Consider the following 24,529-nt stretch of genomic DNA (forward strand, 5'->3'; position numbering starts at 1 on the left):
TCTTTGTTGTCCTTTATGAGCACTCTTAAATCAATTTACATAAAATTTTCTAAAGTTTGCTTAGCTATCTTAGCATGTTGAATTTATGTCATACTGTTTATGTATCATACATTTATGATACTGTTCAGTGACTTTCCTGTTGAGGGACTGTGGCAGCCTCTCTTACCTTTTAGCACTCACAGTTAGTCCCCTGTAATCTGGTTTGTGTCATGCTGCATCCACGAGTTTTGTACTTTGTACAGAGTCCTCAAATCAATGCTTTCTGTTCACCCTTTGCTGCTGTTATTTGCTGCTTTTGGTGACAATGTTTTGTAATACTCCAAGGCTTTTCTGTGTGTGCTTTTCAAAATACTACATTTTTTGAAAAGACAATAAGGAGAGGTTTTGCTTGTGGCAGCAGTGAAGTTCAGATCTACAACCCCATAGAAGATTACTTCTGGATGACCTCATGAAATAGTTTGAGCACATGACATTGGAAAATTAACAAGTGTGTTAAGTAACCATTGTGATGGTAACACAATCTGAGATGGTAGATTGGCTGTTCTCATTAAATCCCATTTAGTTTGTTTTTTTAAAAAGCAATGCCAGTTGTTTTAGGCTTACAGTGTTCAAGTTGGCTTTCTTTAAGATAATTTTGTTTAGCAGACTTGTCTTTTTCTTCTGCTTTGTATAGGTGCTGTTGAATTGGAAAACTTGCCACTAAAAAAAGATGCCTTAAAGGAGCTGGAATTACCATTTGAAGTAAAGGCAGGTTTGTATTTTGCTTGTGTGTGCAGGACAGATATTTTCTAAACAGGAGGCATTGCATGTTTTAGAGGACCTGTGAATCAGAGACTCTAACAAATCAGGTAGCCTGATTCTTAGGTTATTTCTGGTTTAGCTTGTTTGTTTCTTACACCACATTTTCTGTGAGAATTTTCAAGGGTGATGAGTAGGTTTTCACAGGAATCTGATAGTGTGTCTGTTTTGTTTCTTCAGGTTTCATTGGCAAAATAACACTACAGATCCCTTTTTATCGTCCACATGTGGATCCATGGGTAATATCTGTCTCAAAACTACACTTAATTGGTGCACCAGAAAAAATAGAAGAGTTCAATGAGGAAAGGGAGAAGTTGCAAGAAAGAGAACACAAGAAAGCCCTTCTGCTGGCACTTGAAGAAAAATGGAAGGTGAGTCATGCTTGTGTTTCATGGTGAAGAAATCTCTGTGGTGGATGGATTGTATTTAAGTCTCCTAACAAGAGAGAGACCAAATGCAGGAAATGGAGTTAGAATTTAATTTGTATGTGCTGCCATAGTGCAGTTTCTGACCTACCACCCTTCACTATTATGTTGTATGTCCCACATATGTCAGAGACACCTAAATATCTTAAATTAACTTGTTCAGTTTTTCTTTCTCCTTGTTAACAGTGAATTCAGTGTACAAATACCATCTCCTCCCCAGCTGTTACTCTGATCAGTAATGCTTATCCACATTTCCTCTTTCAGAAAGAACAACAACAGAAAGGGGAGTCTTACTGGTACTCAGTTACTGCATCTGTAGTCACAAGGATTGTAGAAAACATCGAAGTAAGTCTTTGTTTTTGAGTGGTTGGCAGCTTCACATTTGCCTTTAAAATGGAAAATAATTGTATGATAGTGAAAGAAAGTACAGTGTGTTGTGAAAATGGCTCATTTTTGGGGAGAAGGTTGGGGGCTGCTGGTATCTGAGGAGAGGGTAGAACCAGGGAGTACAAAAACAGAAATGAGGAATAGAGTTTGTATTAGTTTAAATATCTAATAGAAATTAGTTGGGAAATTGCAGAAATTAAATATTGAATATTAAGTTGTTCCAGCATTAATGAAAAGTACTACTGTCTGTTATAATGATGTAAATAATATATGTCTAGTAATGTTTTTTTTTCTGTGCAGTTAAAAATCCAGGATGTGCATTTGAGGTTTGAAGATGGTGTCACAAATCCTTCACAGCCGTTTGCTTTTGGCATCTGCATCAAAAATGTCTCAATGCAAAATGCAGTGTTTGAACCAGTAAGTGCAGCCTGTGTGTGCAAGAGCAGCTCAGCTGGGATGCTGCATTTTGTGGGTGCTAGCAAATATTCAAAAAAACATACAGCATTTAAAAAACCTTCTGGTTGTTGTATTAAATTGGCTCTGAGCATTTCATGTTTTTTACTGGGTATGTAGATCTGAAAACTACATGGCATCTGGTGTGTGATCTTGACTTTACTCCACTTCTTCTACTCCAGGTGGAGAAGCTGATGCGGAAAAAGCAGCTGGATGTTGCTGATTTCAGTGTTTATTGGGATACCTGCTGCACTTTACTGGGTGACCTGCCTCCTGGTCAGCTCCAGGTACATGAGAGAGGTTTTGCTTATGAAAGACATTGTGTTGTTTGTCTCCTTTCTGTACTACACACCTGATTGATGTAGAATTTATTGGATCTGGTCTCTTAAGAGCAACAGAAGTCTATGGTTTCATGCTTTATTGATAGGATACATGTGCAACCCACAGAGGCTGTGCTGTGAAATAGCTTGTTTTACTTTTGAAGAGAGAACATCTTCAAGAAGTTTTTTGGAATGGACTGGCCTGCTAATAAAGTACATTCTAGTACATGAAATGACTGTTGTACACTCACTTCTTAGAGAGTAATTTGTTTGTAACCCCCAGGAAGCAATGGATAGAAGTATGGAGAGTCGTGATCACAATTACATCATGGAGCCTGTCTGCACTTCTGCTCTTCTCAAGAGAAATTGTTCTAAGGAGCCTTTAAGATCCCGACATACTCCACGGCTGGAATGTGACATTCAGCTTGAGACCATTCCCCTCAAGCTTTCCCAGGTAAATACCAACCATTTAACTGCCAGTAACTGGAACAGATATCATAAAACTGTGGCAGTGTTTGTGACAGCTTAAATGCTGTTATTGTAGCATAAAATTAATACCCTCTGAAAGATTTTTGTTTGAGGCAGCTCGAAGAGATACAAGGAATAAGTTGTTTTAAAGTCAAACATTCAAAATTACTTATTTATTTTACTGAAACTGATGACTGCAAAATTAATTGTTGTTTGTTTATTGTAGTAATAGGAAGGGTGCATGTGCAGGGGTGGGGGGCTTGGTCTGTACCGTGTACAATAGCAGCTGATGTTATGTTGATAACCTGACATGGAAGAATTCATTCTGTGTATTTATAAATGAAGCCATAAATGGAATGTCACACCTGAGCAACTGGTGGCTGGGAGAAGGAAATTGTGAATTATATTTAACATTAATCTTAATTCTGCACCATGTGCTGGCCATTGAAACCTGTAAACCAAACCTATGGTTGCGTTTTTGGCTGGGTTTTCTCCTCTCCTCTTTTCTTGGAAAACACTGCAGTATAACCTTACTGATCTTTGTGTTGTTTCATTAAAAGATGCAGTATCAGCAGATCATGGGATTTTTAAAGGAATTGGCTAGAAAGGAACGACAGCTTAAGTTCAGGAAGTGGAGACCAAAAGTTACAGTAACAGAGAAGTAAGTACATCTCCATGTGTGGTTTTGTCAGCTGTAGTAAAAAAACTAGAATGAAAGAAATACAGAAACATTCAAAGTAATCATATGTTAGAGATTCAGTTTTCATGTTTGGTTCCCCTACCTCAGAAATCAGTTTTAAATATTCAGATGTAATTCAGATGTGAAATTATCCTTATCTGAGGCTTTCAATCCCATGTCTGTAACTCCAAATTTTGTTGTCTGTGCCTGATAAGTGGCAGCTGGAGTAAATCCCAGTGGAGTGCTGGGACCTTGGGGAGCCCTGTCCTACACAGTCTGCAGGACCAGCCCATCTGTGCTGGCTCCAGAGCTGCTGCTCTTCCTGCCTGCTGGGAGTCTCCTGGACCTTTCACCAGCTGGACATGCACTTGCCTTAGGTTTTTTTTAAATGAAATACTGATGATACAGTAACTGAAAATTGTTTCAGCTGCCGGGGGTGGTGGATCTTTGCCCTGAATGCAAATCTTTCGGAGATCAGGGAGCAGAGGCAGCGTTCCACCTGGGCGTTCGCGCTGCGCCGCGCCCGCGACGCCGTGTCCTACACAGACCTGTACTACAGCAAGCTCAAGGGGGAGCCACTGTCTGCTGCAGACCAGGTACTCAGGCTTGAGTTTCTTCTACAGTGATGGTTAATCATCTTACATTTGGTTTGTTTCATCTTTTCATGTTTAAAACCTGGACAAGTGAAGAAACAGCTTTAGTTTTACTGCAGGCGGTTTTCACTGAGCTGACTGTCTGCTGAGGTTTTAATGATGAGACCTGGGCTTGTGGGAGGTGTGTGAGCTGCAGGGTTCATGTGTTTTTGTTTTGCACTGCAAAAAGCTGTCTGGTTTTAGAGCTGTAGCCAGTGTTCATCAAAAATAGCATTAACTGCTACAGTATGTCTGTGACAGTTGGTAACATTCTTTCTTAGCTTGTATTTTCTGTAGATCCAAAGAGCATTTAAATATCAGAAATGTGTCTACCCATATGCTTTAGATAATTGGGAAAAAATGTGGCTACTTGATAGTTATGAACCTGTGACCTACTTCAGAAAGAAAAGACCTATGAACTATAATTAGCTGCTTTTTATCTTTAGGTACATAGGGGCTTTTTCTTCAAATCAGTTCAGGGCACCATGCACCATGTACCTCTATTAATTAAAGGTGCAATTATATTGCTACTTTTAAGTTGTATGTAATCTTTGCTTTCGTTATTTGCATATGAATTGTAGGAGTAGGTCAATGTGCAAAAAATTTTTATAGTACCTGACAAAGCCAGGTCTCATAGAGTTTGCATTGTGTTCAGCAGAGCTGTTGAATGTAGCAGGGTAATGGCAATGGACTAGAAAAATGTCTTTTGCTTTGTTGTTTCATGATAGATTTTTTTAGACTTGGGTGAATCATCAGTGCCCTCAAACAACTTGTTAATCAATACAAAGAATACCTGTCTGAGTAATTGACTATAAATACTACATTGTCCTAATTTACCCACTTCATTTCCTCCACCTTCTTTACTCAAGACAGAAGTTTGTTTTTTTTTTTGCTTCTGGCTAAGCAAGGCTTTCTGTAAAATCAGTTATTTTCCCTGGTTTAATTTTTGTGCTGCAAATCTTGTTTCTTATTTCTAATAGGAGGATATAGCTGTGAATTTTTTTACAGTGCTAAAACAGTGTATTTTACAGTGCAAATAAGCTTTAATTATAATTAAGGGGAATGTCAATGTTACAGTTGCTTACATGACTCTCATTAATTTTTGTGTGCTGAGGCACTTGGGTATGATCATTAATGCCACCTTACTTTTTTCTACAAGTCTCTAACTCAGTGCAGAGATACTTGTCATGTTTGTGAACAATATTCTGTACTCCTTTAATGCAAGTACTTTACCTTTTTTGTCTTTCCAGGCAGAAATGTGTCGTATTGAGGATGAGCAGACTTATGAAGAGTTGAAGGTTCTCTATGAGATAGTTCATAATAAATTTCATGACTTAGCTGAGGTGAGAACATTCTCTGTACAGGGTAATATTTGGAATCTTTAGGTGATGAACTGAACTCTGCTGGAGAGCCTTAGCAGGTATTTTCATTGATTTAAAAGTGTGGCATTAATGCTAAAATTGCAGAAATGCTCAGTTCCTGTAGTTCTTCCTGTTATGTCACTTGCAGAGTAAAATCTTTTGTCTTGCCATATGATGATCTTCCCCAGCAGGATCCTTGTCAGGATTCCTAGGTCAGGTACTTTCCATCTTAAAATCAGAGAGTGGAAATGAAGGCCTGGAATGAATACTTTCCCAAAATAAACATGTGGCAGAAGTGAGCCTCATGTAACTAGCCTGGGAAACACACTTCATTAAATGTGGACTGATCTCCATAACAACACAACATCATCTCTTGCAAATACAAATGCTAAAATGTAGAGCTGTGTTTCATGCTATCAAATGACTGGGTTAGTGTTTCTAGACCAAGATTTAAACAGTTACATATTGCTGCATAATCACATGTATATTTATATATTCATATGAGTATGCAGCAGTTAAGTGATGATATGTTTGTTACTTTGCTGCTGCTCTCCTCTAGGCTGAGTATTGATGGAAAATATGACTGCTGGACTGCTGAATAACTAGGAGATGAAAATGTGTTTTTATTGTGATGTTTTTTGTTCACTGGTGATACTCTTTCACTCAGCAGCAGTAACATGTATATCTTGAATGTTCCAACAGAGTATTAAAGAGCCCTTGCCTGATTCCATTGGAGGTTCCCCTGCAGCAGAGCCCACCCATGGCAGCAGCTCTGGGATGCTGCAGTACCTGCAGTCGTGGTTCCCTGGCTGGGGAGGTTGGTATGGATACACTCAGCAGACATATGAAGGTGAACCTTTTGAAGGGCTGCTGCCAGACCCAAAGGAGCAGTGGAATCCAGAAGACATACTGGGTATGGAAACACAGGGTTTGCTTTGATACCTGCTCCAGGTGGGCAGAAAGAGCTCTGGGCCTGTGCTGTGAGAGGATTCTCTGCCAGCTGAAGTACCCAGGCAGCACAGCCTGCCTAAAGCTGAACAGTATGTGGGTACCTGGATACCTGCTCATTTCCAAAGCCATCCAGGGAATGTATTTGCTGCCACTGTTACTGTCATTTATTGCAAAGAGCTTTGGGATGTCTTCTGTTCAAGTGTGTGTGTGGGGTCATGTAACTGGGAGTAACAGGAATAGTACTGGGTTGTTGGGGCCTTTGTAAATTCAGGCTTATGTTACCTTGATTGTAATAGAAGAATTCTATGGCATATTCAGTTTTTTTAAGGATAAAGGTATATCTGCTCTATTTTTTGTTTCTGTTTTTCCCCTTAGAGCTGGAGAAATCTTTGTTTTCATATTCATAGGAACTTTCTTGTTCTTCAGAAGCACTTCAGAAACTTAATTTATTTAATGTGTTCAATTTTTTTTTTATTAGGTACGGATGAATTTTTTGATCCTGCTGCAGATGCTTCCAGCATGAATACCTTTACCAAGAGAGATCATGTTTTTGCTAAATTAAATCTACAGCTGCAGGGTGGCTCTTTCACTCTGTTGCATAGGAAGAAAAAGGTATTGCATGCTGAAGAGACTGCTTTTATGCAGCTGGAGTTTTCAGGTATTTATCCTATTTCTGTTCTTTCTTAAAAAAGATGAGAGCTGCCTCACAATCATTGTACTATATAACCAATTTCCATGTTAAATATTTTAGTAGATAAGACTTCAAAAAGATTTGTTTGTTGGTCAGTATTTTTATATTTGTAAAATTTAAATAAAATGTATGCTGTACTAAAAGAAACAAAATAATTTTGTGTATTTATATTCCAGGTGTAAAGATCTTGGCAGAATCCCTTCCTCGCAGAAAGTCTTCCCTTCTCAAAGTTCAGCTTGGTGGTCTTTTCCTGAGGGATTTGGCAACAGAAGGGACCATATTTCCTCTTCTTGTTTTCCCAAATCCTGTAGGTGAAAAAACCCCTTTTAAGTTACTGTGTGGGATGTATAATTTTATATGAAAATAGTCATACTCCAAAGCTCAATAGATTTCTTATCCCAGATAGGGAAAACAAAAATCTTGAGGAAAAGTTTCCACTTGTTGAATTTACTTTTTCCCTCTCCAAATAAAATTTATAGAACTCTTCATTTTTTATTCTATATGCTTATGACTTCAACCTTTCAGTTATGTGTGTAGACAAGAAGATAATTTGTTGAACATCATTTGATTTTTGGAACAATCAGAATTGCTGCTTAATCAGTGGTTGTTCTTTTCCATACAGCTCTGTGGCCCAAGTAATGGTTCTGTTTCACCTGTATACTGGGACACTAAATGCAGAAATAAATTCTGAAAAAGATTTCAAAGTTCTTTTCTGAGTGCACAAAATTTGAATCTAAAGCCATGAGGATTTCCCATGTATTTTGTGCTTTGTACTGGCTGCAATTTGCACTTTAGAGTTCAGCTTGCAGGAGTGGAGAGTGTTTGCTACCTAGTCATATTGCCTACTTCAGGAAAAAAATGCATATAATAATCTCAGACTGTACATATAGTTCAACAGAAAAGGCTTTTATGCTTGTATCAGGTGGTTGATTGATTTTATCTAAACAATCTTTTTTCTTTTAAATTCTTATTAGCAAAAAGAGGTTGGCTGCATGTCTTCCTTTGGACTCCAAAGTTTGTCCTCAGAAAGGACTAATCAAAACACTGGTAAAGATTTCATTTTATGTTTGATGTGGTAATTCCTACAAACCAGAAATTTCAAAACTAAATGCCTAGAGTTTGAATTAATGCAAATGCTTTTTGCTAATGGTAAAGATAAAATCACAGAAGCTTTGTTCAAGATGTAAGGATGCAAGCAGGTTGACTTTAAAGAAAGGAAGAAATGTATTTCCAGACAATAGGTTTTGTACTTTTTCTTTTGGTTTAAAAAGAAATTGGTAGGAGTTTAACATTAGAACCTCAATTTTACAAATGTTTTTGTATCTATAAACTTGTTGAATTTTGTTGATTGTAAGAGTTGATCATATTCTTTTTCTGTTACTGAAGAATTCTTAACACTTGTACTTTCCAGTAGTACCAGTTTAAAATAAGTTATTAAATTCTTTGAGAGTTGTTTTTTGCTTTTGTCTTACTTGTTTTGAGGTTTTTTTACAACTTCTTTTTGTAAGTTGTTTTTTATTCAGTTGCAGATCCTGATGCCCCAGTATTTGAGATGCTTTATGAAAGAAATCCAATTCACAGCCCTTTTGAGAGGCGCCTGGAAGTCAGTACCAGACCTCTAAATATTATTTACAATCCACAAGCCATTAAGAAAGTAGCTGACTTCTTCTACAAGGGAAGGGTTCATGCCTCAGGTTAACCTTTAATGTGTTTTTTTGGTGGGGATGGGTTTTGTTGGTGGAATTGCATCTTTTATTGTCTTTGATTTTTATTGTCATTCTTAGAAATATAAAGCACTAATCAAAGAATCTTCACTTTAAGTTCAAATTTTGTAATTCTCCAAGTCTTGTCTTGAAGGTTTTGCTCCTTTGTTTCTTTTGTTCTTTGTTCAATTGAATCAGAGATTTTGCTTGGCTAACTTCTGCCACTTCTGCTTTAAATTGCAAGTTACTGTTATACCCCATGGTGACTGTTCATATCCCCTAAATGAAAATGCATAAATAAGGAGAGAGTTTAGAGAGATTACAGAATTCCTGTAATCTGTTCTGGCAATTGATGGAGTTTTTTTGAGAGGGCAGTTTAAAGAATATTTCTATAGTAATGATACAGAGGAAATAGTAGTCTAATCCTGTTGTATTCTTTTGTTTATGAGATTAAGGCTGCCCTTTGTAACAGCTTCTTGAGATAACTTGATTTTTATATTTGAACATACTGGTTCTTTAAATTTCTAGGTGCAATAAGATTCAGGGTTCTAGTACCTAAGCCTGTAACACTATGGAGTGGCCACCTTTGCAGTTTTGATTGTTCAGTTTCTGAGGAGATGAGAGGTGACAGTAACATTAGGAACATGAGAATGTTCTTGGAATACCAGTTGTTTTTCTGCTGATTATGGTAAATACCAAAAGATTCAAGTTACCTGGTATAAGGTGTGTGTGACACCTTTTCTCACAAAGTGAGAATATTCCATAAATATTCAAGTTTAAAACAGACCAACCAAGCAAACAAAAACTTATGTTTACACCTGCACATCTTAATGTTTAGTCAGAATTTCCTCTGCGGTCATACTTAGCACCCTTTCTGTCTTACTCAACTTTAATTACTCGGGCTGAAAGCCTGTGAGATAAAGACCAGAAAATGGATTGGGAAGTATTTTTTAAGTGGGATTTTTTTTTTTGTTTAAATACTTCCCTTTCACTGTGCAGCAGCCTGGTGAATAGGCACAGACAGTGACTTTCACCTGCTCTGTTTTCCTGTTCTGTATATTACTGCTAAAATTTAAAAGAAATATTTTATCTTTTTTTTCCTTCCATTTTTTTCTTCTGATTCAATAAAGGGTGAACAAAGTTATACCTAGTCAGTTTTCCCTCTCTTGTGCAGGTTTTGGTTATCAGTCTGAGTTAGAGGCAAGAGTGGCTGAAGCTGCCAGAAGACAGTACAACAAGCTGAAGATGCAGACAAAAGCTGAAATCAGACAAACGATCGATCGTTTATTAGTTGGAGACTTCATTGTAAGTTTGACCCCAAAATGTTTATGTAGACATTCAACCTTTTGGTTTAGGACTTGCAGGTCAAAAGAGTGAGGTTTGTTGTTGTTTGTGTGATGTTCTTTGTGAGCAAGAGGAGTTTTCCAGGAAGTGTTGTAGATTCCTTTTGCTGTCAGTCAATCCAGGCTCGAGATGCAGGGCATGTTTTCACCTGCTGAAAATGGTTTTGTATTGACTTCAGTGGGAGTCTGTGGTTTAACAAGGTACCAAATCTGAGTGTGGCTGGAGTTCAGTCAGCTCATGAGGAGAAAAACTGGCTAATTAGATGTTCACATGGCTTTTTTGGGTTTGTTTTCTTATGGGCTATTATATCTTTCTTCTTAACTTTCAGGAAAACAGCAAGAGCTGGACCGTGTGCCTTGATATCTCTGCCCCTCAGGTGATCTTTCCTGATGATTTCAAATTTGTGGATCCTGTGTTAGTTGTTGTAGATCTGGGAAGAATATTACTCACAAATTCTCAAGGTATGATTTAGAATTATTGCAGCTTTCCTTTTCTTTCTATCTTCTTTCAGAAAGTGAGAGCTTAAAAAAATGGGTAAAAAAGCACAGGGAAGTTTTGGGGGTGTTTCTGCTTTGCAAAGTAGAAAAAAAATCCTTTTCTTAAGATAATAAAATGAAATTTAGTATTAGGTAATAAAGCCATTTAGACAAAATCTTCTGATGATAAAAATACTGTTATTAAGTAGCTCTTACCTTCCATTTGGTTTTGAGGATCAGAAGAATTGCGTGGGCAGAGTAATGGGATCTTTGTTCTTTTTTTGAGAACTTGGTCAAAAGTAAATCTTGCAGTAAGTGGGTTAAAAATAAGACAATGGTGTCTTTTAATAGCTTCTGTACTACTGTCAGTTGTGACTGACACCTCTGTGAATGTAGAAGTATAGTAGGTTTTTTGTTGAGGAAAAAAGAAGTGACAGTGGAAGGAGGCAAGGACATTTTTTTGTGTTAAAAATACAGGACTTCAGACAGGATGGTCAGATATTCATAGGAAACATCGGAGGAGGGGAGAATACTTTTGTTTATTGATTTGTTTGCTGTTTTTTTAATCCACAGAAGACTATAAGAGGAGTGCAGGTGCCATTTCTCTAGAAGACAATGAATTGAGTGATGAGGAATATAAAACACCTCTTGCAACTCCTCCCAATACTCCACCACCAGAATCCAACACCAACAGTGGCATCAAGATGTCTGAATTTCCTGGAGTAGAAATAAGCGAAGAGCAGCTGCAGGCACACTTAATGAGTAAAAAAATGTATGAGAGATACACACTTTCTTTTATGGACCTTCAGATCATGGTGGGCCGAGTGAAAGACAACTGGAAACACGTTCAGGATAGTGATGTGGGTCCAACTCACGTGGTAGAAAAATTCAATGTTCACCTGCAGCTGGAGCGCCGACTGATCTACACATCTGACCCAAAATACCCAGGAGCTGTCTTGTCTGGAAACTTGCCAGACTTGAAAATTCACATCAATGAAGACAAAATCCTGGCTCTGAAGAACTGTTTGTCACAGCTGAGTACATCTGAAGCTAAGTCTTCAGATGCCCTACATTTAGGGAAGGACAAGATTTTTGCAGAGGTGGACCAGTTTGGCAGTTTGCACGATTCTGTAATGAATCTAACACAGAGTGTTGTCATGCTTGAGCAGCACACCCGGGAAGTTCTTGTTGAATCCCAGCTGCTTTTGGCTGAGTTCAAAGTCAACTGCATGCAGCTGGGTGTTGAGAGCAATGGGCGATACATCTCTGTGCTCAAGGTTTTTGGCACCAATGCCCATTTTGTGAAAAGGCCTTATGATGCAGAGGTGTCCCTGACTGTCCATGGCCTGTTACTGGTTGATACTATGCAAACATATGGAACAGATTTTGATCTTTTGATGGCTTCTCATAAGAATCTGAGCTTTGATGTGCCAACAGGAAGCCTTCGAGACAGCAGGGCTCAGTCCCCAGTTTCTGGACCACAACATGCACGTCCCATTAATATTGCTGGTTTGGCAGAGAGATGCACTACAGCCTCCAACACCTCACCTGGTAACAGTAGAAAAGATCAAGAGTCCTTGATAAAATTGGAGTATCAGTTTGTGAGTGCAGAATGCCCATCAATGAACTTGGATAGCAGTCTGCAGGTGATCTCTGTACAGGTGAACAACCTAGATATCATCCTTAACCCAGAGACTATTGTTGAACTGATTGGGTTTCTCCAGAAATCTTTCCCCAAGGAGAAAGAAGATTCTAGCCCTCAGCCTTTAATAGCTGACTTGGAGAGAGGTTGGAGGGAACAGGAAACATTCCAGTCTACTTATGCACAGAACACAGAGGTAGCAGTTGATATTCACTGGTTAAATGTACTTCTCCTCAGGACAGTTGGCATGACAAATGGAGAAAAATATGGCAGAAAAATTGCAACAGCCAGTATTGGTGGCACCAAAGTCAATGTCTCCATGTGTAGCAAGCTGGATGTGAATGGCTCTCTTGGGTGCCTTCACCTTATGGATCTGACCCAAGACAATGTAAAGAACCAGTATGTGGTGAGCATAGGGAACACGTGGAGGTATGAAAATCTCATTGGAGATGTAAATTTCTTTGAATCTTTATTCTTTAGGCTTGATGATGGAAATAGCCTTCCAGATGCTTTAAGTTTCACTTTCACAGAAAAGTCGAAAGAGGAGTGTTCTCTCAACCTCAAAATGGCCTCCTTGCACTACAACCACTCAGCCAAATTTTTGAAAGAACTGACTTTGTCCATGGATGAGCTGGAAGAGAATTTCTGCAGCATGTTGAAAAGTGCAGCTTCAAAAGTTACAACAGTCTTGGCAACTAAAACTGCTGAATACAGTGAAATGGTTTCCTTGTTTGATACCATACCACGATCAAGAGATGTTGCCAGTGCAGAAGATAATGAAGGTGATGCATTTGGATCACAGTCCCTCAAAGCTGATACTATCAAGCTTATATTAAATATAAACATTGAATCACCAATTGTCTCCATACCTCGAAAGCCTGGTAGCTCTGAACTGCTTGTAGGTCATCTAGGACAAATATCCATTCAGAATTTTGTACCAGGAGAAGATGAGTCTACAAGTGATAGGCTGCAAGTTGAAATTAAAGATATTAAGATGTATTCATTAAACAGTAGTCAATTTACAAACAAGAAGGAGCCTGCAAGTGAGATACCCCATGGACCACATTCTTCATCAAGTCCTGTCAGCATTAACAGCCAGGAGGAATCTCATTTTACTCGTCATTACTTCTTTGAATCATTACATAAAGGCCATGGTATGTTAATCAGAGGAGTCTTAATTATTATAATGTGAGTAGTATATGTGTTTAAAATGTGTATTGACCATAGGTCTGATTGTATATTCTGCTTCACTCATCCTACTGAAACACATTGGTCAGTTTTAATGACAATGGGCTAATTATTGTGCTTGTATCCATTTTTTGTCTCCTGAGCAAAGATTGAATGGTTCCTTTTAGGCAGAAATTGAGCAAAATGTAACCATGCAACCTTAGTCCAGCATTGCTCAGATTCTGAGCAAGTTCAATACCTACTGTGTTATCTCTTCCATAAGTATTTATGGGCTTATCAGTTCATTTGCTCTAGTGTTGTTTTAATTTCACTTTCTCTTAAAGCTTTCCACATTCTGAATAACACCACCATCCAGTTTAAATTGGAAAAGATACCACTAGAGAAAGATTTGGATTTAGCTTTTCCTCTGTGTAATGAAGATTTTGGAATATCAAGCGTTATGAAGATTGAAGGGAAATTTGTGAACCCTCTTCAGGTACAGAAATGTAGTATTTCCACTATCAATATAAAAATATTTCCTTGCATAGAAGATAAATATTTTTCAGACCAGTATCTTCAGGTTTAACACTTTAGTAGTTTAGAAATCAGATCCTTATACACATGGTTGTTAAGTCCTAATAATAATGACCAATATTTAAACTTGTTTGGGGACATTTTGGATGCCTTTATGAGTTAGTTTAAATTTTGCTTATCTTGAACACAGAAGGAAAAATACACGAGTCACTGTCCAAATGACATTGTCCAAATAAGTTTATTTGCAGTTTTAGTGGAAACTAAGAATTAAAATGCCATTGTCTTGGCAAAAAAAAAAAACTGGGCAAGAGCAGAGGTTTTAAATAGAGAAAACTGAAACTTCTAACACTTGGGTGGCAAACCATGATAGCTAAGTAGAATTTTTTTTATATGTTACTGTGTAAGCTCAGGTGCTGAATTGTTTTTAACTAGCTCTGTGTGGATGGTTTTTGCCCAGGAATACAAGGTATCCTATTCTAGAATCCAATCCCATCCCATGGGTTTTTGGGTGGTGTCATTTTGCAGAGCTAATACAGAATTGTTTTGCTTCAGTTTTGCATTGTACCTTGTTTTGCATTATTTTTTTCTTGGATGAACTTAAAATTTGTGTGGTTTGGAATTCCACTTATGAGTTTTACAATACATGTATTGATTCCATTAATATAGAGAGCTCCTATATGATGATTGTTTCTTTTTCCTACATTGTAGGTGGTATTAGCAAAACATGTATATGAACAAGTCCTTCAGACACTGGATAATTTAATTTACAGTGAAGACTTGAACAGATTTTCAACCACTTCTGTACCTCCAACTGGTCTTAATTCTCCTTCAGAGAACTACTTCAACTTCAGAGAACCTACTTCATCACTTCATAGTACAGGCACAGAATTCTTGAGTGAAAGGAAGGAAAATGGCTTATTCAGCCACTCTAGCTTTAATTCTGTTCCAAACAAGCCCTTAGCTATCAGGGAAACAAAATCCTTTACTCAAATTCAAGCAAACTTTCACATTTCAGAGCTCCAGGTTCAGTTAAGTGGTGACCTCACTCTTGGGGCACAAGGTCTTGTCAGCCTTAAGTTTCAGGATTTTGATGTTGAGTTTGCCAAAGATCACCCTCAAACCTTGTCCATTCAGATTGCCTTGCGCTCCCTGCTGATGGAAGATCTCCTGGAAAAGAACCCAGACTCTAAGTATAAGAACCTCATGGTGTCCCGTGGAGCACCCAAACCATCCAGTTTAGCACATAAGGAATATCTTTCACAGTCCTGTCCCTCAGTATCCAATGCAGAATATCCAGATATGCCACGTTCCCTCCCTTCCCATATGGAAGAAGCACCCAATGTCTTTCAGCTGTACCAAAGACCAGTTTGTGCCTCCCGTAAGAAGCAGAAAGAAGATGGTGATGCTGAGTATCCTCTGACTCCACCTCCTTCTCCATCAGCAGACAGATCCAAGTTGCCCTGTGGAAAAAGTAACTTTGATGATTCATTAGTTCATATCAATATATTTCTAGTGGATAGGAAACATCCTGAATTTTCTTCTCGCTATAACAAAATTAACCGTAGTGTAGATGTTGATTTTAATTGTCTAGATGTGTTAATAACTTTGCAAACTTGGGTAGTGATACTGGATTTCTTTGGGATTGGATCCACTGCTGATAACCATGCTATGAAGCCACAGCCTGAAGATACTCAGCAGACAATCAAAGCAGAAATAAATTCCTTGTCAGCTTCTCAAGCCCAAGAGCCTGTAAACACTAAGCTGGATCTGAAGGTATACTTGAGATGCAAAACAGTAATTGGATTGTCTGTCATAGAAACCTAAGGTGACATTTACATCATGTGTTTTATATTCTACTGGGGAGTGAGCATAAATGCAGAAACAGATTTAAAATGTGTAGATGTAGTTTAAAAAAATGGAGTTATAGAAAAGCAGAACATTTGCAAAATGCTTGACTCCCTTGCTCTGTGACCCTCTTTAATGGAAAGGTTGCTTCAGTATTAAAAGACCTAACATGCTGCAATTGGCACCATGTTGTTCTAGGTACTGTGGAGTTTATTTATGCAAAAAGTCTACATTTTATGGATATATATCCATATATGTTTAACATATATGTCTAAACATGGTTTTTGAAAAACACATGATGTATGTGTATATAGTATAGTCTTGGCCCAGAGACCCTGCAGTCTAACTTACATGTGACAAATCCTGAAAGAGAAGAAGATGAAGGTAACAGTGCTGGGATTTGTTCTTGGCCATTGATCATCAACCTTCATTGAATGATCAATGCTCTGTGATCATTCTGAATTGCTTGGGAGATCCATTAATGTGCAAACAAGACAGTAAAAATGTTGCTCTTTCAGTGTCTTCCAATCAGATAATTGTTTGCCTTTCATGTGTTACTGTGCAATTGTCTTGGAAAAAAGCTAAACAAGATGTTCAAGCTCTGAAGTCATATTTCCCTTATCAACTTGTTCCTGTTTTGTTTGACCAGGTCCATTCTCTATCTTTAGTCCTGAATAAGACAACCAGTGAGCTTGCTAAAGCCAGTGTGGCCAAACTTGCAGCTCACTTGGAAGTGATTGGTGAGTAGCTTGAAGGGCTCAGGTTGTTTGCAGCTTAAAATAAAATGAGGTGTGCACTAGAATTATGATTTTAAATATTTTTGTTTACGTGCTCATTGGGTTTTTGTGGGTTTTTTTCTGGGCAAAATGTTTCTTCCTTTGCTGTTTTAGGGTTTATTTTAAATTGTGGCATCCCTCCCAGTTGTCAAACCTTTAATCATTTTAGCTGTGATTTTAATACTTCACTTTCACAGACCAGAAAAATAATTTTTATCACTGTTCTAGAGGGGAAAAAAGCAGTTGTATCTAAGTTTCACAAATTAAAGCTGTGTGATCACATGTTATGTGTAAAGCCTAGAGAAATGTGTGGGTTAATACAATCATTGTAGCAGAAACACATGATTTTCTTTGAACATGAGGTTTAATGTTTAATTGAATTAACTTATTTAATTACTTGTAATGAGGCTGTCCCACTAATAGAAATTTTTGGGGTTTAGTAACTGGTCTGTGTTTGAGGATCCTGATTGTCTGTCCTTTGTTTTGCAGAGGGAGATTTAACCTTGCAGGGAAGTATTGGAAGTCTGTCCTTAAGTGATCTTACATCTCATGGGGAGTTTTACAGAGAACGTTTCACTACAAGTGGAGAAGAGGCACTCATTTTTCAAATCTTTAAGTATGAATTTAAACATTTTGCTACTCAATATTAGATTGTTACTCCATTAACTTCCAACCTTCCCAAAAAAAACCCCCAGAAGTCAAACAAACCCAGAAGACCCAAGCCCACAACTGTCAAAGCTGCATGATTCTGCTTAGGCCTCTTGGGACTTAAGTGGGACTTAGAATATTTTCAGTTATAAATTTAAGATTTTTAACTTTGTCTTGCAGTGTACAAAGAAATGGAAAAGTAGTTTTTTCTCTCTAAAGGTGTTCTTGAAAGTATTTACATGATAGTTTGTTCCTAGCTAAAGCAGCTTTTTTTTTTTTAAAGTTGAAAGTGGTTTTCAACTGATCAAATAGATTTTCCATTGCTCCTTGGGTTTGGAATAAGGGGTTTGCTTTTGTCATAATGTAAATTTGAATTTCTTTGTTATGTTTTAATGGATGTATCTTACCTTGTGATGTTTCCTGGTTTTCCAATTGATCAGATTAGAAATCCAAGTAGTGTTAAGGAATTAATTTCAAATATGACAGCACACTGATTCAGAATTGAAAGCACACATTATCCTGCAGTGGAGTAGTTACCTTAAAAGCCACTGTTCTGATATAAAACCACCAAAGGTGTAGCTTTGATTACACCTGATTTCTGCTGATATAAAAGCAGCAAAGGTGTAATGCAGAGATTAAAGATACATTCCAAATGCAGAATTTTCCTATCAGCTTAGTTAAAACTCAGCATCACCTAAACATACAAAATTGAGACGTAATTAACACAAATCCCGTCTTCAACTGAAACCTCGTTAATAACACCGCAAACATCAATTAAACCCTTTGTATTCCCGTTTAGAACAGAGCAGGATCTGCAGTGCTGTTTGTAAGTGCAGCTGGCTGCATCAGTGTGTCTCTGCTCCCGGCAGGTTCGGGCGGCCGGACCCGCGGCTGCAGCGCGAGTGCGACGCGCGCCTCAGCCTGCGCATGGCCTCCGTACAGTACGTGCACACCCAGCGCTTCCAGGCCGAGGTGGTGGCCTTCATCCAGCACTTCACTCAGCTCCAGGATGTGCTGGGGCGCCAGAGAGCAGCCATTGAAGGACAAACTGTATGTCTGGGCCTTTTTTCTCTTCTTTCCCAGCCTGTTTTGTGCAGTTGAAATGCAGTATATAATTTATGTTAGTGCGTCGGCTCAAGCGAGTTGAAGTTGTTGGAGGTTTTAGAGTTCTGGTGTTGGTGGAGATTTCTCAGGCTCATCTTGTAGTCAAGGGACCTTAATTAGGACCATCCTACTGCTGTTTGAAAGTGCACATTCCTTAAAACTTCAGCACCTGGTTTCTGCAGGATGCACTGGCAGAAAGGGTCAAGGTGTTCACTTGTCTTATTCTCCACTGTTGACCAGGTAATAATACCTGAATTAGGGGAGCCAAGTGAGAAGTTCTGTTCCACTCAGGAGTATGTCTCTGATTTAGTTTGATGGCTGAACTGCATGGTAGAGTGTGTGAATATAGAGGTTGTAGAGCAAGATAGAGTTTATCAGTGTAGAGTATGTAGAGCATGATAAAGCATTTCAATAATCAGGACAGCCACAGGCCATATGACCTAATTAATTAATATAGTCAATAGTCTTCTTTTAATAAGGCTTCTCTTAATTGAAAGAAAAACAGTGAATACTTGGATATTAAAATGCTACATTTTGCATCAGGTGGGAAGTTTGATTTAGAAACATCTAGACGATGGGGTTTTGCTTTTTGCAAATAATTTTTCTTAAGTAATTTGTTATGTAGTGAGGTGAGTAGTCTCTGTTCTACCTCTTAGTTCAGGGGTGAAAGGGGGTGCCACTCCTGAGTGCTACACCTCTTTCACAGATTTTTCCTGTTTGCATCATAATATTTTTTTAATGAGCCTTTATTCTCTGCCTGAAACAAGAGTTTGAGGAGGTTTTTTGGTTACTTAGTTGTTGTTTTTTGTTTGGTATGAATTATTGCCATATCTTAATTTTGTAAATCTTGGGGTAATGATCCTGAGTTCAGTACTAATCAATAGAAAATAATCACCTGCTTCCTGCAGTTTTTGTAATTATATTTTAAATGAATTTTTGCTTTCCCAGGTGAGAGATAAAGCCCAGCGAGCTTCCCGAGTTCTTCTTGATATTGAGGCTGGGGCTCCTGTTCTGCTTATACCTGAGAGCTCCAAGTCTAACAGTCTTATTGTAGCTAATCTGGGGAAACTGAGAGTGAAGAACAGGTTCCTGTTTGCAGGAATGCCTGGTACCTTTTCACTGAAGAACAAGGTAGGAACATTGCTTCTTCATTTAGCAGCTTGTAGTTTTGCTAGTTCTTCTGTGTTCTAAATCAAAATTGTAGTTTATTCTTATATGTTACTTTATATATTGACTTTATAGCTCTTTATAGTTATGAGAGTCTGTGCCAATGTACTGGCAAATCTTACAGATTTACCTTGCTGCTGATTGTGCTGCACTGCCCTTCCTGTCATGAGCTTAGTGTCTGAGGCATTGGGCAGAGGGGAGACTGAAGTGAGTGTTTTGAGAGAACAGAGGGAATAAAGGAGCTGCTCTGGTGAGGAAGCAGGACCCAACCAGGTGCACACCTGAATGTGTGAGACCAGGATGTGCTTTCAGCTCTCCCTGTTTGGTTTCTCCAGCTGTTCACCACTCAAAATTTCCACAGTGTGAACAGCAGCAAACAGGGCTCTGTGTTGGCTGAGACTTGCTCTAACACACTGGACAACAGAATTTGGTTTATTTTTACTTTTCCTCTCAGTGAAACTGAGTGTGTGCAGTTGCTTTGATGAGGTGAAACCCTGGGAAAGGTTTCCAGTGGCTGTACACATGGCAAAGCACAGGGCAGGAATAGCTGGTGTGCTACTCTTGAGAGATGCAGCCACAAAATTTGGGGTAAGGCAGATCCATCTTGGATGGCTTTCTGTGTCTAATCCATTCAACAAAGTGGGGAGTTGTCTGGGAACCCCCTAATTCCATTTTGGAAGGTTTTTAGAAGTTACATGGACTAAATTACTGCAGTGGATTTTTGGTGTGTGTGTTGCCTTCATCTGATTGGTATCTGCCTGTGTCTTTGCTGTAAGGAAATAATAACTGTGATGTTGGGTTGTTTCCTGTACCATAGTGTGTTCATACAAGTACAAGTTGTTGATACAAGTACAGGTTTGTAAGCAGTAAACTCCTAAATTAACATTATAAGTTAAAGTAAGTGTGCACAATAATTTTATTCCAGCCTAAAAATACTGTGTTATGTAGAAATGTAGGTGTTTGAAATGGGATTAGTGGGGTTTGGCATTTTTTTTGCTGGTTTTGTTTTCATTTTTCCTCTGTCCTATGTTTATTTTTGAGGATCGGATTTTACAAGGCAATGCATACAAGGATCCTGTTTTATTTGAGGTATTTCACATCTCTGTAGCAGTGTTCAGGTGCTCCTCATTTATTCTACTAAAAAGAAAGCATTCTTCTGGAATTTAGCACTTTAAAAAGCTACTTCATTTATTAAAAATGATGTTTCTGTTCTAAAGGTTTTGCTGAATTCTAAAAGAATTGAGTGCTAAGTTTTTCTGGTGTGCTCTTTATGCATGTCTGAGGAGCTGTTAATTTGGATTTAATTGCATAAATTCATAGATTCATAGATGATGTGATGATTTTCATTTGCATGTACTTTTCAGTCTTTTCTTTACAGTATGAAGTTAAATGTTAATGTCCTCAAATTTTTTCCTCTTAAAATCCTTGATTGTGTTTACAGTTAATTTTTCCAATTTTTTTCCTAATATTTACAAACCATGTGAGGCAAGAAAATATTAACAATTAAAACCAGAAAGGAAAGCTTATGATGAGGATTAATGTGACATCAGAAACTGGATACAGAAGGAATATGGGAAATTACAGTAACAATGCAGGAGTCAGGGACAAAGTGAGCAATCCTGGAGTAAGGGCTGAGTAGAACTAAAGATTATTGCTACCTGCATGGGACATGAGGTTAATTAATTGAAATGATTGGTAGATGAATCCCAAAATCAGCTTTGGAGTATAAAAGGTGGTGTGTAAACCTCTTCCACCAGACAAACCAGTGGTTTGGGGCCATTCCATCACAGAATTTTGTCAGATTGGTCAAGCAGGATTTTTGGGAAAAGAAATTCCTAATGTTGATGTGACTCTTTGTAGTGAAATTTGCAGGTTTTTGATGTGAGGCAGCTCATGGATTTCCAGTGGATATGTGGTAGTGGGGAGATGTCTGAAATGTTTTGCATCAATGGAAATGAACATTTCTTTTTTTCACCTGTGAGGAATTTATCACTAAGTGTAGGGATTTATCCAACCTTAAACTGCAGGAGAATTTTGGGACACATTTTAGTGTGACAACTGAAGTATTTAAATGCATAAATTGTGAATGTGTAGAAGTGTTAGTTCACATATTGTAATGAAATATGAAGTTGCTGACATGATCTTGCAGAAATAATGAAATATGTTTTTTCATTACCTGAAAATCAACTTTAAATATTTAACAGTCTTTATTCTGCAGAAAAATTTAATGTCATGACAATCTACATTTTGGTATTAATTTCATTTACATGAGAATTTTTAGGTTTTATGCAAAACCCTCTGCTTTTGAATTAGTTTCTCATTGGAAAGATTCAACAGCTTTTTGAGGAAGATTGCTGAAATAAACTTAATTACAAAGAAAATGTTCTCATCTGCTGTTAAGGCTATAGGAAAAAAGTTTTTCAATTTTTCTACAGCAGCAGATACCAACATTCTAATAATTTATTACAGCTTGACCTTGCATTGGTTCCTTAGAATTTAGGTTAAAAATCTAATGCTAATTACAAATTCTCTTTCCTTAGCAGGATTCAGTCCAATTTTCCCCTCCCACGGGAACCCCAAAACATAGCATGAAGAAAACAAGTGCTGATGAGTCCAGATCAGCAATGGAAGGATTGGTCATGAAAAAATCATCAGGATCAAACATTTCTAGGCTGAAGAGTGAATCTGCAGTGAGCACATTGAGCAAGCAGCAAGGACAGCCATCAAAGCTGCCTGCTGTGCCAAGCCCTGAGAGCCCAGGTATGTGAAAGCAGCAGGAGCCCCATGGAGCTTCTTTTGCCTTGTGAAATGCTGCAGTGACATATTGCTTTTATTTTATATGACACTGAAAAAGTGTGAGGCTCTGGTATGAAGATTGTAGATTGGAGAAGAAATGATTCTGAGCTTTAAGACTGATTTTTGCAGCTTAAAGGATTAGGGAGTTGTAGTTCAGTTTCTGGAAGAACAGTCCTACAAATTGAGTGTGTTTTGAGATGCAGATTGCACACATCAAAGGGGTGTACTTGGACTCCTAATTAGGAATTTACATTTTCCTGTGAATGAGCTTGGTATCTGGTAGTTACAGATACTGGTGAATGTAAATAAGAAAATAAAAAGTGTGGAATAAAATCAAAAGTAAATTAAATTTCTTTTTAAAAGTAGGTTGCATTAGTTTTGCACAGATTCTGTTGTTCTTCCTTAATGTGTTATCTCCTGTGTACTTGCAGAGGATCACATCTGCCTCTTAGACTGCATTGTGGTTGATCTGCAGGACATGGACATCTTTGCTGCTGAAAGATACCAGAGAGATTATTCCAAAGCTGTGGAAAATGCCAGTGCAGATTTGAGCTTTCCATCCTACTTGGTGAGGCAGACAGGAGGGAGCCTGCTGACAGAACCCTTCAGACTAAAGTTAAAAGTAGAGAGAAACTTGGACAAGTGAGTTCAAACAGGGTCACTTCATGCTGTGACCCAGAGCAGAGCTTTAGATGCATTTTTGTTGTATCCTGAAGGTCTTGCTGCTGTGTTGGAGCTCCTGGAAGCACTGAGGTTTCCTCTTTGTTGCAGGGAGCTGAGTCACTCTGTGGCAGACATTTCAATCCATGGGAACCTGTCCTCAGTGCACTGCTCCCTGGATCTGAACAAGTACAAACTGATCCGTGGGCTGCTGGAGAACAACCTGGGCGAGCCCATCGAGGAGTTCATGCGCCCCTATGACCTGCAGGATCCCAGAATTCTTGTAAGAGGATCTGTGAGCAGCTGAAATTGTCTGGAAATGTCTTGGGAGGGGTTTGTTGATTTTGCTGATGGCAGCAGTGTTTAAAGGACAAAGAATCTCTAAGACCAGTACTGTGAAAATGTGTGAATGGTCATTTTCAAGTGAAAGGCCACAGTGTTGTGAAATGTAACATTTCCCCTGTAATGGATAATGAAACTCTCTGGAGGAGAAGGACACTGCACAAAAGCTGTTTACAATTTTCTGAAATACAGTTTAATTCAGAGATGAGAGTTAAACAGATGCTCTGAATAAGAATGTTGGTGTTTTGCACTTTCAGACAGTTTTGAGTGGAGAGGTGTACACTTCTATGTCATTCCTCATTGACATGGTTAATGTGAGCCTGGAACTGATGGATCCAAAGGGAAAAGATGGATGCAGCTCTTTAGCCAGGTATGAATGTTCTTCTATTACTGAATACCTTATGCTAAATACTATGTTCATGTGTAATACACAGGACAAGAATTGAAATAATATGTGGAATTGCAGTTTAATAATGCAGTGAAATGGAATTTCTTAATTAGAATCCAAACTGAGAGTTTGAGTTTCTCTGAAAAATGAAAGTGAATGACACTGTTCAAAAAATATGGTCTGTCTTTCCAGTTGCCCTTGAAATAATAGTCCAGGAATCAGTTTACTTGCCCAAGAGAAATAGTATTTTAATTAAGAAAGCAATATGAGGGGAGGTTTAAAAAGCAGATTTCTGCTATGTTGGCTTGTTTGGTTTTTTAAAATCCAGGAGGGTTTTGATCAGTGGAAAATATTATTATATTTAGTACAGATGTATTTTCTATCTCCATCACATGGGACATTATTGTAGTTGTTTTAGAAAATACCTAAATGAAAGATTTCAGCAGTGTGCCATACTTGTAAATTAAATGACTCCAAGCAATACATAATCTGTAAGTCTCTTTGGCATGTTGTTTTGCTTTTTTTTCTCCCAGGTTTGATTTTAAGAAATCCAAGTTGCTTTTTGAAAGCTCTTCAAATGGAACAAAGTCTGTAAATCTGGTCTCTCATTCCATGATGGCCTTTGACACTCGTTATGCTGGACAGAAATATGCTACAGGCCCCCCAAATGTCTTCAATTGCATCTTTCAGTCTTCAAAGAACAACAGTAGCCCAGGAGCAATCCAGATTGAATTGCATTTCAGGTTGGTAATTCTGGGATTTGTTTGTTTTT

The 24,529-nt window shown here is 38.1% G+C and overlaps 1 protein-coding gene across 5 annotated transcripts in view; it reads left to right on the forward strand.

The window, feature by feature from the left end:
* VPS13D (vacuolar protein sorting 13 homolog D) overlaps positions 1 to 24,529 on the forward strand; it is a 96,099-nt gene that overhangs the window by 2,759 nt on the left and 68,811 nt on the right. For 3 of the 5 annotated variants that reach the window (XM_079326108.1, XM_079326111.1, XM_079326109.1), the window contains exons 3-30: positions 674 to 751; positions 979 to 1,169; positions 1,488 to 1,568; positions 1,911 to 2,027; positions 2,246 to 2,350; positions 2,667 to 2,837; positions 3,412 to 3,512; positions 3,958 to 4,126; positions 5,413 to 5,505; positions 6,226 to 6,436; positions 6,953 to 7,132; positions 7,342 to 7,472; positions 8,140 to 8,212; positions 8,689 to 8,859; positions 10,043 to 10,173; positions 10,541 to 10,673; positions 11,262 to 13,484; positions 13,842 to 13,993; positions 14,740 to 15,804; positions 16,526 to 16,616; positions 17,142 to 17,268; positions 18,170 to 18,350; positions 19,353 to 19,535; positions 22,112 to 22,331; positions 22,799 to 23,009; positions 23,139 to 23,310; positions 23,627 to 23,739; positions 24,291 to 24,500. In XM_079326108.1, coding sequence (XP_079182234.1) covers positions 674 to 751; positions 979 to 1,169; positions 1,488 to 1,568; positions 1,911 to 2,027; positions 2,246 to 2,350; positions 2,667 to 2,837; positions 3,412 to 3,512; positions 3,958 to 4,126; positions 5,413 to 5,505; positions 6,226 to 6,436; positions 6,953 to 7,132; positions 7,342 to 7,472; positions 8,140 to 8,212; positions 8,689 to 8,859; positions 10,043 to 10,173; positions 10,541 to 10,673; positions 11,262 to 13,484; positions 13,842 to 13,993; positions 14,740 to 15,804; positions 16,526 to 16,616; positions 17,142 to 17,268; positions 18,170 to 18,350; positions 19,353 to 19,535; positions 22,112 to 22,331; positions 22,799 to 23,009; positions 23,139 to 23,310; positions 23,627 to 23,739; positions 24,291 to 24,500 — 7,084 coding nt within the window. Of the gene's footprint in view, positions 1 to 673; positions 752 to 978; positions 1,170 to 1,487; positions 1,569 to 1,910; positions 2,028 to 2,245; positions 2,351 to 2,666; positions 2,838 to 3,411; positions 3,513 to 3,957; positions 4,127 to 5,412; positions 5,506 to 6,225; positions 6,437 to 6,952; positions 7,133 to 7,341; positions 7,473 to 8,139; positions 8,213 to 8,688; positions 8,860 to 10,042; positions 10,174 to 10,540; positions 10,674 to 11,261; positions 13,485 to 13,841; positions 13,994 to 14,739; positions 15,805 to 16,525; positions 16,617 to 17,141; positions 17,269 to 18,169; positions 18,351 to 19,352; positions 19,536 to 20,612; positions 20,661 to 22,111; positions 22,332 to 22,798; positions 23,010 to 23,138; positions 23,311 to 23,626; positions 23,740 to 24,290; positions 24,501 to 24,529 lie in introns of all 5 variants that reach the window. The other 2 variants (XM_079326112.1, XM_079326110.1) reach the window with 2 other exon arrangements.

This window comes from Erithacus rubecula, assembly GCF_903797595.1.
Source record: "Erithacus rubecula genome assembly, chromosome: 24".
Lineage (NCBI taxonomy): Eukaryota > Metazoa > Chordata > Aves > Passeriformes > Muscicapidae > Erithacus > Erithacus rubecula.